General features: G+C 37.4%; 1 protein-coding gene across 1 annotated transcript in view; it reads right to left on the reverse strand.

Annotated features, from left to right (window-relative positions):
- The window catches only part of PLEKHA7 (pleckstrin homology domain containing A7), a 153,219-nt gene that overhangs the window by 50,144 nt on the left and 85,554 nt on the right, over positions 1 to 17,521 (reverse strand). The window contains exons 4-5 of the mRNA XM_069857687.1: positions 12,666 to 12,749; positions 5,721 to 5,832 (exon numbers count right to left, since the gene is read on the reverse strand). Coding sequence (XP_069713788.1) covers positions 5,721 to 5,832; positions 12,666 to 12,749 — 196 coding nt within the window. The remainder of the gene's footprint in view (positions 1 to 5,720; positions 5,833 to 12,665; positions 12,750 to 17,521) is intronic.

The raw sequence follows: 17,521 nt of genomic DNA on the forward strand, positions 1-17,521 counted from the left end.
CCCTGGAGGTGTTTAAGGCACGGGTGGATGAGGTGCTGAGGGATATGGTTTAGTGTTTGATGGGAATGGTTGGACTCGATGATCCGGTGGGTCTCTTCCAACCTGGTTATTCTGTGATTCTGTGATTCTATTAATTTTGAGGCCAGGTTTCACGAGCCTACACTAAATTTCACACATTTCAGTAGACATAAGCATACATTTTAATGCAGGATTAAGATAGCAGCAATAATCACATTTTTTAAAAATGTACGCTTTTTTCTTCGGTGCTATAGTATACAAAACAGCAATGTAGATTTAACACCCATAAGGGGATACCAAAGGGCATTGTTTACTAGGTCTGTTTACCAGGAAGCAGCATGCTGCTTTGGGCTCTGCAGAGAAGTCAGTTAAGCTGCATGTCAGGGTCATCTCTGTGGAATGCCCTGACACTTAGGAGACAGGAAGAAAACCGAGTATGGGCTTTTCCCTAGGAATGTTATCTCACTTTACACCCCAGTGAGAGTCTGCACAAGACTTACTGGTAGCACAGGAGATGAAGGGCTGGCACAAACAGGCCAAGCTGTATAGCAACAGGTTTCTGAAGAGATATCTCTGCTATTCAGCTGGCCATAACCAGTTCACGGTAAAAGCTGGGTGAGGATGTTATCATTGAAACCTCCCAGCCCATTTCTCTGCCCTACCTGTGCTAAGGCACTTGGCTAAGAGGTTACATGGTACCAGCCTTATGCAAACACAGCGCGTTGATTATGAACACAAAATCTCTCTGGGTACCCCCTCAAAGACCCACAAGCAGCAAGTCTGAGACTAAAGGAAGGAAGAAGTAGGACAGTAGGCATTTTGTGCTTGCTATTGAAAATATTTCAAAAGATGACTTGCGATCTTGTCTCCAAATGTCAGTTTATAAAACCAGACAGATTCATCCTGAGGACAGCCAAGCTCTGGATGATCATTATGATCATCAGGGCCAAGCCATATACATTTTTCTCTAAGAAAAATGAGGAGCAATTAATTCAGTCAAGATTTTTAAAAAACGTTATAATGTTAGACACAACAGCTATATTACAGGGGTGATGAAAAATAACAAGGCTGAAACTCTCTAAAGGTCTGAAAGTTAAAACCCCATGCTTTGCATCGGAACAGAAATCAACTTACAAACTGCACAGAATTTAGTTTCTTAGTTTTTCTTTCTCATATTTATTCTAGGAATGGTGGATGAATGCAGGAACAGTTAAAAGTATAGCTGATCTAGCCTGACAGCAGGGTTTAAATTTGACTTTTTCATCAGATCTCCTGTCACTTTGGTTCTCTGATCTTATTTATTTAAAAATGCAGACCACAATGTAGAAAAGTAGTCCTTGGACATGGTCAGAAGATGAAACAATTTCTATTACATGGGAAGGGGAAAAGTTTTCCTAAGGCTATGTATTCTCAATCAATACAATACCTATAATAGAAATAAAAAATAATTTTATGGTGCTTTATGCAATTAAAGTTTTCATATCATCTGTAGTAGTAATCATCTCATTCTACTCTGGAGTAAAACTTTGCTTCCATTGGTTAGAATATATTTTTTAAACTATCCGTCTGTACTTCAGTAGCCTTTTCATAACTTAAAATATTCTGCTATCATTGTGGTGTGTTGACAAATGCAGGTCAGAGCAGCTGCTTGTGTCACTGAAGACAAAGAAGTCGCTTTTGACTGCAGTATGTTTGTTATGCTGGCTTGTTTGTGAATGACTCATAAGTTTTTGTGGGCAAAAAAACCAAAATGTCAAGAGCCAAACTTTTCAAATCCCTTCTCATCACTGTGTCATCTTCTTCCTTACAGCGGCCTCCACCTGAGGAGGAAAGTTGCTAGCAAGTATAAAAACTTAATTATTTTCTTTTTTCCAAAAGGAGATGAAAAGTAGTAACCAGTCTTTTGTGTAATTCTAAACTTGGAATAGATTTTTCTAATCAGCAACAGGAGGACTATATCTTGGTAAACATATGCACATATACATACACATTGCTCTCTACAACTACCTGAAGGGAGGTTGTGGAGAGGAGGGAGCTGGCCTCTTCTCCCGAGTGACAGGGGACAGGACAAGACGGAATGGCCTCAAGCTCCGCCAGGGGAGGTTCAGGCTCGACATAAGGAAAAAATTCATCACTGAAAGGGTCATTAGGCAATGGAACAGTCTGCCCAGGCAGGTGGTTGACTCGCCTTCCCTGGAGGTGTTTAAGGTGCGGGTGGATGGGGTACTGAGGGGCATGGTTTAGAGATTGGTGGGAATGGTTGGACTTGACGATCCGGTGGGTCTCTTCCAACCTGGTGATTCTATGATTCTGCACATACATAAGAGAACACACCAACTTTCAGTCTACAGGGAATTACAAACGAAAGCACTACCCACAAAACCCCCACCTGCTGTTTAACTCAAGCTCTTCCGCTGAAAAAATCTCAACGTTTCACTAGCAAATGAACTCATGAGTCCTTTCAGTATCTCAAGCAAATTCAACAAAATCCTTACTTTTCAGAGCGGAAAAACTGAAACTGTCACAATTTCCTACTCTTAATATTGAGCATTCATCTACAGTGGCCCTGAACTAATGTTCTACACTCCAGCTCCAAACAGTCCCACAGAACTGGTTCTATCACATACCCGTCACTGTTGCCCGTTTCTCTCAATTGCTAGACACATTCTTTGTTTACTTGTTGTAATTCTCAATAATTCATCTTGGAAAAAGACTAGCATCTATTAGTGTCATCAACAATTCAATTACTCCTCTTGCATGGAATCCAACCAAAACACATGCTCAAAATGTAGATACTAATAAAGGCCATTACACTACTATCATTTATGCTTCCAAATTGGACAAAGTACTGTGTAGCATACTAACATTTACAAGCTTCCATTCAAACCATCAGATGCTTTAACAGACTCAATTCCAAATGTACCTTACTCTCAAACTGAAATAGATCTTAATTCCTCCACATTCTTCATTTGTATTCAATATAAACAGCTTTTAATATGGCTAGAAATATAATCAAATTGACTGTGAACAAGCAGATCTTTGGGACAGAGAACAATTGTGGTTTATCAGCAGGCCCTTTTGCTTTTCCCTCAACTCCATACCTCTCAAATTTCAAAAAGAAGGGTGGACTGCACTGGTCTAAAGACTTCAGATTACTTATTCACACAGTACCAGCAACAAAATGGTGAGGCCCATGCCAAGAATCTATTTGCACTTTTGCAGAACTGCTCATCTCACGTCTCTTACAAAATGAAGACTTATATATTTATATGCATATCAATAAAACATAATCGCAGTATAAGCCTCATTTTGGATTTTTTCTTGTTCTTCTTTCCAAATGCTCCTTTTGATGGACACTGTACAACTGACGTTGTTGGACAGAATATGCAAAATTCTCTTTCCAAACAACATACTTTTTATTTCAGAAGTTTTATTCAATCCAAGTTCAGACTTGAATACTGCAACAAGTAAGCCAAAAGTCTTAATCTCTTTCATCTTGAGCTGAGAATGACAAATCTGCTGCATAGTTGGCAGCGTACTTTCCCCTTCACCCCAAATGTAGCAATTCTCAGCTATCAACTTTCTGCAGAAGAATCAAGTGGAAAGCCATGTACCTGTTCCCGTACTTTCTGATTTGGAACTACTTCAATGCAAGTAGCTCTATATAAATATCAGATGACCAGGATTGCATTGCTATTCCTACACAGTTCTGTGATGACATTTGCAGGACATAACTATGAAAGCATTTTATAAAATATAATAATTAGCTATGAGTATTGCTAAAGACCATAACAAAGAGAATGTGCGTCTGGTTTCGTGACTGGGTCTCAAGTCTGCATCTGGGAACTCACTCTTTGAAAGAATGATTATGGAATTCATAAAAGAAAGTGTTTAGAAATACATGAAAGGATCTTAAAATCCAATCTCAACGTTCCAAAAGTCAACCTCAATACAGAGGACACACTTTACAACCTTTGTTCATTTGTTGATGTAAGAAAGACATTGGTTCTCCCTCTTAATCAAAACTCCAATAAAGTATTTATTGAGTGGCCATAGCAGGATGGATCTTACATAAACCAGCTTGGTGGAAAAGAGAAGTACAGGCAAGCCCTCTATGAGTGCTCTATTCAAAGCCTAAAGCTGCCGCATATTAGAAAAAAAAAATCCCCAGCTCAAAGCAGAGTATCAGGTCCCCATTAAGTTGTCTGGTTTTACGAGTCAAAGACGAGCCTTATCCCTCTAATGTTGACTTAAAAAATAATCAGAATAAGGAGGATAAATACAATAAACATAAATGTCCAAATACTTCAGTATGTTCAGTTGTTAGAATACCTAGAGGAAAGATGGGATGAAACTCTATCAGGAAGTGCAGCGACAGGATAAGCGGTAATGGTTTTAAACCGAAAGAGGGAAGATTTAGATTAGATTATATTATATTAGATTAGGAAAAAAATTTTACTGTGAGGGTGGTGAGGCACTGTAACAGGTTGCCCAGAAAAGCCATGGATGCCCCCTCCCTGGCAGTGTTCAAAGCCGAATTAGATGAGGCTTTGAGCAACCTGATGTAGTGGGAGGTGTCCCTGCCTATAGCAGGAAGATTGGATCTAGATGCTTTCCAAGGTCCCTTTCAATCCAAACCATTTTATGATTCTATGAATATCACAAAGAAACGTATCATATAGGTCACAAATAACCTACTGAATTTACTGTTTTCTGTGATAACTATCCAGTGAAGAAAGATAAATGTATTTTTCAAATTTGACAGATGACAATCTTTATATTGGTCCAATAACCTATATGCTTTGGATCCAAAAAAAATTATTTTCATTTTTTACTTTTTCTAGCTTTGCATCAAATTGTTTGCATCTTCTCCAATATTCACTCAAGAAATTCAAAACGTTAGAAAAAGATTTTAAATGCTTCCCACTCAACAAAGATATCTTTGCAACCTATTTGGCGAACCCAATTACTTAACAGACTTCACACTCGTGCATTTAAAAAAAAAAACTGAGAAGTTTAAAACTGCAGGCAAAGTTAAGAAATCTAACCTATCTCTACTAATTCTTCCAGCATGTTTTGCTTCTTTTTATCCAGTTCGCTCCCATTCTCACTGTACTGTAATTTATTGTAAGGTCAAAGAAGCATTAAAATAATTGGTGACACTTCAAATACAGCACTTATTATATTTTGTGCAGTAATAAACACAGGCTCTTTGTCAATGCCAAATAATGGATGGTTTATGCACTGCATGTGCACTACAATGATGGTAGAAAAGGATTTAAATTTACTAAAAAGAAGAACTGCAGTAATGTTTCATGGAAACAAGAACTAGAAGCCAGAACAAGAAATTACAATTCCTGATATTCTGCAGCACTTTTTGCCATACACAATGGACTATCAAAAAACTTGCTGGAATACTTGTATTATATATTTACTTCCATTCTTGAGAAGCCACTCACAGTTTACATGTCCCAATCACTATTTTTCTGAATTATCATTCAACACTGTCATGTGGGTATACAGTGTTCCTGTGACGTAAAAGGTTCTTGCATGGGTAGAAAATACTACCTCTTCTTTGAGGTAAGTTTCTAGACTTCTCGGCTAAACCCATTGCCCTATTAAAATGACCATTAAAAGAGTATTGGATTTAAAGCAAGCGAGGTTCAAATCATCAAGTTCAAACAATAGACTATTTCACTTACCTTAGAGCCAGGTTTTGTATCAACAGCAGATGTAGTTACTGCAGTGGATGTTTCACTGACCATGCTTGAAGGTCTTTGGTTTATCTGTTGCTTGGACATAGATGAATTCCGTCTAGAAAACAAACAAAAGCAGATACTCTAAAGCACATTGTTTCAAACAGTCAACTTTGCCTTCTTATATTTAAGATTTGCAGTAAGCAAATGAATGACAGGCTAGTCAAACATTTCCCATGTATCTGCAACTTCCTTCACACCACCCCTATTATTTTGACCTTATGGTATTTCTCAAGCAGATGCTGCCAGTGACATCTGATGATCGGTATTTTCCAATGTATCAGGAGGAAGAAACCTGCCAAACTCTCAGCAAATCCAACAGAGAATCAAGACATGACAAAGAGCACCCAGAGTACATAAGGCTAATGCAGAGAAATTACACTGTGCCCAATCAGAGCCTTGGCTGCAAACGTGTGGAAAAGCCAGTACAGGGGAGGGAAGGATAGGAGCCAGCATTGTGCAATAACAGGCTTCTTATTTAAAATCAAAGTGAGGCTAACTTACTGTTAGATCTTTCACTAACTTAATGCTAGATCTTTGAATCTGCCCAAAATATGATTCATATTACAACGTGAACTATTAAAATACTTCTAAAGTGAAATGGTGCAATTCATGACAAATATTGTTAGAAATGAATAACTTCTGAGTCATACTAAGATTCAATCTTAATAGCTGGCTCAGATACAGACACCCATGTAAAGCACAGATGAAATCAATCCTACCATAAGAACCTGTTCAACAAGTAAGGATTCAGTACAGATGCCCAGATGAAGGAGTGCAAGGATAAATGGAAAGTCCAATATGTTGTGGAATCTCATATCCAGGTTGTAAAGAGAAGCATCAGCAGCCAAGCTCAACACCAACTTGTGAATTAAACACACAGGTGGTATTTTCAAAAATCATTAACAACATAGTTTAGCAAATTTTATTTTTGGAACCAGCAGCAATACTGTCACATCAGAAAAAATGCAAAACCAAACAAATTATTCCCTTCTTTTTGGCTTTTATACATAAGTCCAGGTCCAAGATATAAGAACAAACTACAATAAGTCCCTGAAATCCCTGACCAGACTTTAATGCAGGAGAGCTTCATCACATCAGTTTGAGTCAATTTGCCTTACTTCTCATGGACCAGGTACCCTATTTCAGCATTGAATCAGCTTTAGGAATACCCAGTTTCAGCAAAGAGCAGATTAAGACACTTCTAATATATAATGCTGCCTGACTAAGCTTAATCTGTTGATCAGTCAGTTTTATCTGCTTTTAACTCTGTTCTCACTTGTTCCCGTCACACTCTACAAACTTTCAAAACACGTAGAAAACGCAGACTTACAATGTACCTGCATTTTACTTGCAAAATCATCTTACTTGGCTTTTCCTAAAATTTACTTATTTGTAAGTAAAACTTGAAAGTTCTACTTCCCTGCTTGAGGCAACCAAACAGAGAGCAAGTGTTTCAAGGAGGGAGAGATGTGACAGTGTTCTACATTGCCTCCTCAAAGTCAATCTAAATTAGTAGATTCTACACCATTAAGAGGGCCACTAGAAATGAGTTCCAAAAGTATGAAAACAAAACACATCCAAGGAAAATGTTTGGCCTTAGAAGACACAAATTTTCTCTTCTTCCCCTGAGGTTTAGATTCTTTACTGTATCCACACCATAAACCATTCAATTTTATACTTTAGGAGAGTAGTACAATATGTTATTTCCCTTATACTCACTGAGGTGAGGAGAGGGGGAAAGAGGAGATGGAAGGAAGAGGAGAGAGCATGTGACATACATATACAGAATATTTGTAGGGTTTCCAGACTACAGATAATCTGATCAGTATACATTTATTCACTTTATAGAGTTCCTATTACAGAGAGACCTAACTTACTCAGGAAAGACAAAAACAAAAAATAAAATTTAAGTTTCAACATATTTGAATTAGTTTTTCCAACAGCAACAACCAATCATAGACTGAAGAGATTTTCACTATTCCACAAGACAATTTCACAGTAGGTTAAACATACCGCACTTTAAAACATACATATATATACACACACACACGCGCGCGTGCACGCGCATAAGCTTTATACATTTAACAAGGCTATTACTATCAGAAAATCATAATGCAATATAGAACAATAAATGTATAATTTCTAAGAATTTATAATATGGACATTTAGCAATTCCTCTTTCACTTGCTACTGAAAATTATCACTGCCAATAAATCCAGTTTTACTTCTATGTTAGTACCAAGATTAATGAACAACCTGAACTGGGAAAAGAAATTCACAATGAGAAAAATGTTTTTTAAAAATGCGAGGTTGTTGCCATGTGGAAGAACTCGCATAGCCAGCAAAAGAGACAGTAAACCAACCAAAAGAAAAAATACATTATTATTCTCCTAAAAAGTCTTTGGCAGTGAACACTGATGATCCAAACTGTCTGTGAGATGTAATAGAAAACACCAAACAATACTGAAAATCAGCTGAAGTACTCATAAATAGTATTTCAAGGATAAAATACATTTGCATGAAATCAGAACATAACAAAACTGATGTATTCTGGTCTCTTAATAGCCAATTAATATTCTCAGTCTGTTTTTTAAAAGCAAATAAAAATATTCAGAATATGTATAATTACCTGAAACATCCCAGCATGTTAATGTAGTTAACACTGTCCTAATTGTGTTTACAGATTAATCTTTAAAAATAAGTGACTACAGCATTAACTCTCTGCATTCAGAAACACCAGTTCAGAATCACTATTGGCAAAGATGTTTGATAATATCTATTATTTAAGGCATTCCGTTCCGTCTTCATACTGCCGGTTTTTGTCTGTTTTCAAGATAACTTTCTCACTGCCTCCCCCAGACGCATGCACACACACAAAGAATTGCTTGTTTTCACATTTAGAGCTCCAGTCCCTTCTAAATCTTTTTAAAATAGCACTCTTATAGAGTATCTCCTGTCAACCAACTAACTCCCTGCTCTACCTAAACAGTGCTAGTATGACTACAGAAATCACATTTACCAGCTAAAAGAATTACATAGCCAATACTTGGTTTATTAAAAAAACACTGAACTACAAAACCAAAAAAATATTGCACCAGTAGTCCATATTAAAAATGTAATACTCACGAGAGACAACATTCCTTTGCTCTAAAGGATCATAAAGATTAGTCGAGTTAGAGGATCCATTCATACCAGCAACTTAAAAAGTTTATTTTGTTAGGACCAAATATAACACAATAACATCATCTCAATCTAGTTTTAATAAATCTCTTATTTGGCTAAATAAAAAAAAAAATCTTCTGCTGTAGTATTTCTATACACGTAAATATAGATGATGTTTAATTTGAGGCTGTTTTGGTTTCCTCCTTTCTCTCCACCCAATATTTTTGCTGCTATAGTAACCAAATGCAATAGACATTTCAATAACAGACCTCCCCAGAGCTGATAGGCAGGCTACATCAGTTGCATAAAAAACAGGCAAAAAAGAGGATAATGTTTACTGGATTAAACACATAGCACTTTTAAGTTAAAAAAGCATAAAACTTCAATACAGATGTACAAATATTATCTCTGCTTTTGCAAACATACTACTACTACAAATATATTGTAAAGCTTCTAATACACAACTATCAGTGTCTAGCAACAGATACCATTAGATCCATGGCTGTAACTGCTGGCAGCTTCTTCTCTGTATAAAACTATTTAAAGAACTGTTTTTGAAGACAGATAAGAGAAAAGAAATCTAAACACTACATACATCTGTCGTAAGTAATTCTATCACAGATTTTCAGAGAAATGCGCTTATAACAATTTGGTTAAACTAGGTCTAACACCCACCTGGCAGCCTTATTATTATTATTTATTTTCCCACTGGTTGTTTAGGAGAGGTCCCTGTGGGGATTAAGTGTTCATTAAAAACACAAAAGTAAAGCACAAAAATTAAGAGATAATTGTGAAATGGAAGAAGGCTACCAGAGGGACTTTCCACACAGTCAAGTTGTTCAAATTATTTAGAAGTGATCCTGAAAACTGTGAGGTGACCAGGTCAATAGAGGACAAAAATTATGCAGAACAAACACTGAAATGCTGACATAAACAGACGGAAAAATAATCTTTGGATATAAGTAAACATGCAATAAGATGACAAACTGAATTCAGCATCAACAACAAAAATCTAATTCAAAGGAGGAAGAAATCAAAAACATGTGAGGTGGGGATTTGATGGCGGTCTCAGCTAAGAATGGCTTAGGAGATAAGGAATTATTAATCACTGCTTTTCAAAAAATCTAAATAAGAACAACTTTAGGAAGAAGGAACAGCATAAGGATCAAAAGATAATGTAATTTAGAAGTTACAAATTGCAAGCATTACTCTCTGTTCTTATCCTCCACTTACAATAGAGCTGAAGAAATCAGATTTTGGCTTAAAAAGCAAGACCGATGTGATATTGTTTAAAAGGATAAATGCCTTAGGAAAAGACTAGTGAAATACAGTCTCAGCCTTCTATGAAAGCATCCAGTAGTTCTCATTTGATCCAGTGAGGCCAAGGCATCTAGTTCATAGCTGACTCATCATCAAGCTAGGATTATACCACTTATTGACATCATCTTCCAAAACTTAATTTCGAAACTTCTTGCCAGAACATTGTTTCCTGGATGAGAAACAGCCAGAGTTGCCTGTACATTCATCATTTCTAGATTACTGTAAATTACTTTTCTGATGTTTAATGTATACTTTTAATAGATACCTTTGTTGCAGCCTGAACAAGTTTGCGCTCACATTTCTCCACTAGCTCCCAGTCAACATCTGATGACAACTCCTAGTTTTGGCCCTAATCTTAAATTAAAATCAACTCTTAAGTAATAAATCACGTCACAACAGCACTGAAGAACAAACTGCCATTTATGAAACTCTTAAAAGTGCTACTATTTCCGATAGGATTCTTTAGCTAAAGGAAAAAATACTCTTGCTCAAAGGGATCCCATAATGGCAAGTTTCCACAGACCATGTAAAACCAGAGAGAAATCCAAATCTTTCTGTCTGCATCGTTTGTGAAAGTAATTTCATCACAAGATATAATCTACAACACCGATTCCAAATTAATACATGAGCAACAACACCAATTCCATAAAACCCATGATGCCTAAGGGAGAACAAAAAACACAGCAGAGCCCCATTGCAGTTCCGAGGCATAAAGACAGGGAGATGCTAACAGCTCCTTTGATTTCACCAGACACATCCGCATATGTCAACAGCGTCATCCACGGAAACTCAGATATGACTGTGATGTACAGCATGTGAATAAAACCTACACTGTGGCATAGAAATGGCACAAAACTAAGGAAATTAAAGCATCCCACGCACTTGAAAATGACATCTTTAAAGAAATTTTAACTGACATATTAAAACCATCTAATTTTAAAAACACTCTCTATGTACTTCAGGCCAATAATAAAGCTTAGAAAAATGTTCTTGTAAAGACTGTCACCACAACCACATACTCCTCTCTATATCACTCCAGCCATTTCCTCCTATTTTAGAATAAAACCCACCCCCTAATTCTACTGCTTTTGATACCGTCTCAGTGCAAGTAATTGAAGTCTACAGGTAACAAATTATGCCCCTTCATCTGACCACCCTCCAAAAAAAAAAACTTCATTTCTCTTTCAAAAAAATTTCTAACTGTACACAAAAGATCATTAAAACTCCGTGCCACCAGCAATTTTTTCTTTCAATTCTGCCTTTAATATTTTATCTGCTACCATGATCACAAAACCAGAAACAGCCCAGGGAAGTGTGGCTATCCAAACACCTATTTTCACTTACACATTTACAAATTTTCTTTATATTAAATTTGATTGAAAGTTTACAGCAGATCAAATAAAAATCAATCAACAAATTGAAGTTGGAACACATGCACAGTGGCTGTTGTCTACACTGTCTTTGAGATTTGCTCCATTGCAAGATATGCATTCTTCTCGATAAATGACTCAGGGCAGCTTGTTTGCATACTTCTATTTTGCTGGACCTCTCCCAAGCAGCAAACTGTCTGCATGCCACATAACACGACGGGTGACCTCCAGCTCAATAACTGTCCCTTCAACTTGCTGGCCACCCTTCTGTTGATGCAGGCCAGGATATAGTTGGCTTTCTGGGCTGCAAGCGCACACTACTTGCTCATGTCGAGCTTCTCATCAATCAGCACCCCCAAGTCCTTCTCTGCAGGACTGCTCTCAATCACATCATCCCCCATGAAACTGTGGCTTGCCCTGACCCAGGTGTAGCACCTTACATCTGGCTTTGTTGAACCTCGTTAGGCTCATACAGGCTCACTTCTCTAGTCCAAATCCCTCGGGATGACATTCTTGAGTGCACCACTTAGCTAGGTGTCATCTGCAAACTTACTGTGGGTGCACTCAATCTTGCTATGTCGTTGATGAAAATATTGAACAGCACTGATCCCAGTACAGACCCCTGAGGGACATCACTCATCACTGATATCCATTTGGACATTGAACCATTGACCACTACCCTCTGGATGCAACCATCCAACCAGTTCCTCATCCACCGACATTTTGTATATCTGATCTAAGACAAAAGCATCATTGTTTAAGTATTCTATTTATATTGTCCTTTTGGTTTGTTGGGGGAAGTGGGGTAGTCGTGTTTGTTAGTTTTTTAAAAAATTCAGTAAAGATTTCCTCTCAAGCCCTTATGTGGAACAGTGATAGTATATTATTGATTCTATCACAATGAGAAGTATATTTTTAAGCATAAACCATCTCTATGACATTTTTGATACAACACCAGAACTGTCAAACTACTAAACTACTGTAGATAAATGTGTTATTGTTTTAGATCTCTTGACATGAATATAAAACTACTTACTCTTCTCGCAAAATAAATTCAATATTTTCTGGAGAAACCTGTCCTGTCACAGGATGTCTAAATGTCGTGGTCTGTTGGTTATGGCTGAAAAGGAGAACAAAAAAAAAAAGAAAAGAAAAAAAGAAGAAAACAAGAAAAAAGAAATTAATATTGCTAAACGCAGCAAAAATACGTCTTTGATCTCTAAAAGGCAGAATTATTTATATTGTTGCTTTGCTGCTGCTACTTCAGAAATTAAATGTATTTCTGAAGTACTTTTCAAACCAGAAAAGTTTTCAGCTTCCTCCTGCATCCTTGTTGACTTTGCCAACAGCGCGCTGTACCATTTAATTATTAAACAGGTTATTGTTTTAAAATTAAACTACTTGAAATTCATAGTTAGGGAGATGCACTTGAATTTATGATTATTTCCACCAGACTGTTACCAGATTATTTAAACATAACACAGAAATAACAAAACATAGATTACTGATATGAATTTCTGTAAATTTCACAGAACAGAACCAGTAAAATAATCTAAAACGCTACACAATAGAAAATGTTTACACAATTTGTAATATTTAATGGGATCGCAGCGAGAGATTCCTTGGAAGCCATTTGTTGCATGTTTTTTTTTTCCTCTAGGATGGCATTTGTTCAATTATTTTTTTTCACACCTGCATGCAGAAGACCATATAAAACTTGAGCTGTTCAGCTGCATGGCCCATATAAACCAAAACAATTTAGTATTTCATCTGAGTTGAACTAAAATTGGGATTTTCTACCAACATTCCCCCAAGAGTACTACCTAGATGTTTTGCTACTCTCTGTGAAACACTGTTGTCCATTAAAGACAATTATTTTCTCTGTCTAACTGTACTCATATAATGCAAAAAAATGGAGTGAAAAGCTTAGTCCAAGATAAAGCTGTAGTCCTTCCTCCTCCCCAAAGCAGATCATTTGAATTTATTGTATAGAAAACACAAGATAATATCTGGTGAGTTTCAAACCAACTACGGCCCTTATTCTGCAGCCCTGTTCAAAGAAGAAATCTATGAAAATCACAAAACTTGAGAGACAGAAGACGTAGAAGGCCGTATTTCAGAATTAGAAAGGTCAAGGTTGACAAGCTGTTAGGAAGCCTTATAATTATTGAGAGCAATGGAACAAGAGCTCACTTATTTAAGATTCTGAGTTTTTAGGGTTTAGTTAATATTATTAGGTAACCAACATCCAAAACTATAATTCCTATCAAATGCAGCAAAATGCTAAGACATTGTGAGCATTTTCAGAAAACAAAAATAACAAAGCCATTGAATTAATTGTACATCAAAGAGCCAAAAATGAACACTTGATCCATTTTTCCATTTTAATGAAGATTTGAGGCTTTTCCTGTCATAATGATCAGCAGTTTCAGGTCCCACAGATTTGACCCAGCTGTCTGGCACAGCTGGAAGTCCCACAGAAACAGAATAAGGCACCGAGAAATTTTGCAGGGTTTAAAAGTTACAAAAATCCAAAGAGATAAGACTCTCTCTCTAAAGGACAGTTAAAAAAAATCAAACCGGTCGTGCACATAACATTCACAAGTAAATAGCTCAAGGACATGCCTTCATTTTAAAAACAAACAAAACCCAACAACAACAAAAACCCCAAGCAAAAATACACACTCCCCCAAGCCCCTATACAATAATAACAAATAAAATTCACAATCAATCTCACAAACTGTACACATGGTCCCACTTGGACCATGAACAGCAGAGGACGTTTCCTGTGTTATCAACTTTTCACTCCTTTTCCAACATGCCTTGCTACAGGATGTCATATCTAAGGGAGCAGTATAATGAACATAGTAAATGATGACAACTTATGTTACACTGAAAGGACTTTTCCCGGTCACACCTATTACAAAAATTCTAGCCTTGCAGCCATTAAAAACAGTGAACAACATATTAGGCCACCAACCACCCCACAGCACCAGCAGCAGAGTTCCCTCCCTAGGCAGCTGAAAACTGACCTCTCCTACAGGAGTGGGTTAAATAAAGCACCTTCCTCAGTTTTCCCACAAAATCAGAGATCAGGAGAACATGATTCCAGTAAGTCTGCAGTGCTAACAGCTACAAAGCAACCACAATCGTTTCCTTACATAAGGATGGAGGAGTATTGTTTTCTAAAGAAGCACTTTTACATGAGTTTATACTCCAAAGAAAGGCACAGGTACTTGCAGATGTTTTCAAAGAAAATAATGAATGAACTATAACAGTAAAAATTAACATCCACATTTGTCAGCTATAAGCTAACAGTGTTTACTTTCCAATCAGGACTGAAGCAGACTGTTCAACCTGCGATACTTAGGCTAGGACTACTAAGAAAAATGCAGATGCACTGTGGTTTTAGAAATTAAAGTACATTGTCAGCTTTACTCTCCAGGGACAGTCGAACTGTCAGCAAGCTCTCATCTGCAGGCTTTTAGTCACTAATAACTCAACTCTACAACCAAGACTATGAAAAAGGACTATGTTCCACAAGTGCTGTAGGGTTACTTAGGAAATTAAGTTACCTATTATACCATACTAGCACTTTCACAAATCACAGAATCACCAGGTTGGAACAGACCCACCAGATCATCGAGTCCAACCATTCCTATCAAACACTAAACCATGCCCCTTAGCACCTCGTCCACCCGTGCCTTAAACACCTCCAGGGAAGGTGACTCAACCACCTCCCTGGGCAGCCTCTGACAGTGCCCAATCACCCTTTCCGTGAAATATTTTTTCCTAAAGTCCAGCCTAAATCTCTCTGGCAGAGCTTGAGGCCATTTCCTCTTGTCCTGTCCCCTGTCACTTGGGAGAAGAGGCCAGCACCCTCCTCTCTACAACCTCCTTTCAGGTAGGTGTAGAGAGCAATGAGGTCTCCCCTCAGCCTCCTCTTCTCCAGGCTAAACAACCCCAGCTCTCTCAGCTATTCCTCATAAGGCCTGTTCTCCAGCCCCCTCACCAGCTTCGTTGCTCTTCTCTGGACTCGCTCCAGAGCCTCAACATCCTTCTTGTGGTGAGGGGCCCAGAAATGAACACAGCATTCAAAGAGCGGTCTCACCAGTGCCGAGTACAGAGGGAGAATAACCTCCCTGGACCTGCTGGTCACGCCGCTTCTGATGCAAGCCAAGATGCCACTGGCCTTATTTCCCATTAAATAAATTCACTGGGCGTTCAGAAAATGAATTAGTCCTCTTACTGTAATTAAAGAGCTAGTTCATTACTAGTAGACTAAGTGCTACTTGCTAATAATAAAGGTTTCATCTGGAAAGAAAGCGTTTCTTAAATATCTGAGTACGGCACTTTAAATAGTAAGAGCAGAGAACCAGAAAAATAGTTCCACCACTACATAAAATGCAGATGGTGCTTTCACAGATCAGGAGAAGGCAGACAAAACCAAGATTTCCTGCAAATCTGCAGCTTCAATACTTAGGACTTAACTGGAAAGAGAGAAATGAAACCACTGCCACTAACAATTAGCTTTCCAGAACACAGTGGTTTATTTGAATTTGAAAAGCAAGAGTTTAAGTGTTTTGCCTCACAGGACTCATTAAGAATAAACAATACTATTCAAAACAACCTATACAACAGATGGCTAATGCCTTGCAACAAGGAATTAGATAGCAGGGATATTTTTGTCCACAATGAGAGCAGTCAAACATTGGAAAAGGTTGCCTAGCAAGACTGTGAAATCTCTATCCTTGGAAACAGCTGAAGGCCCTGAGCAACAAAATCGAACTTCGTAAGTTGGTTCCAACTTTGAAGCTGGCCTGGCTCTGAATAGGAGAGGCTGGATCTGATGGAGTCCAAAAGGTCCCTTCCAACCTCAACTATTCTGTTCTGTTATTCTCTGCTGCTCCCTCCATCTTTATCTGTAAATATAATTTAATTCTTCCAATCCCTTTGAAGCTGACTCAGTATTTCCATATATGTGTTCCAAGAATACTAGCAGTATATTGTTTTGGTTAGAATGAGAGAAATTTAACACTAAATATCTATATTTAGACTGCAATTTTATTTTTGTTGTTTTCATGCTCTTTAAGCATTTGCAGTAATATCAGTTTACAGAATAATGATAACGATCACTTCTCCAGGAAGAGCGATCTAGCAAACTTGTTGCAGTGAAAGTTATCTTTCCTTTCCAAGTACAAGTGGCACAGTTGTTTCCAGACACATCAGCTAACCAAGTCTCCCCGTAGTTAATCACCTGTATTTCCTCCACATAAGCAACTGCTGAATATACTTCTGTTGTCCAGAAATCTACCATGTATAACAGGCACAATAAATGTGCCTTATTAAAAGGGCATGGTATGCGGCTTCACTCTTCATGCCCCTTCTATTCTTTTTTCACTAGAAAGACTTAATAACCACAACAAAACAGGGAAAGGCTTACAATGCTTCCCCATGAGAATTCTGAATGCCATGTAACTTGTATTAGCACAACACTACATTTGAAATGTGAACCTAACTTTTCTAATAACATTATGAATTTGCTGTGCAATTAATTATGGCATTTTTTCCTAGCCATCACCTTTTCATATTTACAGTTTTGTATTATTCTGCTTTTGTATAATTAGTAATCATCAGAATCATCAAACCAAAGCAAGTATGAAAACATGAAAAATCTACAGGAAAGTTACACTCTTGAGTATTTACCAGTACCATCATTATTAAATTGAGCTATAGACTGCTAAAAGTAATTCTGAATTTCAAGGTTACAGAACACCATTTTCCAAGGCTTGCTGTGGGTTTGTAGTAGTTAAGATTCAGACATTTCATAACAGAATCACAGTTAAAACACAAGTTCTTTGAAATTAGACACTGCAACACAAATTCTAACAT

This window comes from Phaenicophaeus curvirostris, chromosome 5, assembly GCF_032191515.1.
Source record: "Phaenicophaeus curvirostris isolate KB17595 chromosome 5, BPBGC_Pcur_1.0, whole genome shotgun sequence".
In the NCBI taxonomy this organism is placed as follows: domain Eukaryota; kingdom Metazoa; phylum Chordata; class Aves; order Cuculiformes; family Cuculidae; genus Phaenicophaeus; species Phaenicophaeus curvirostris.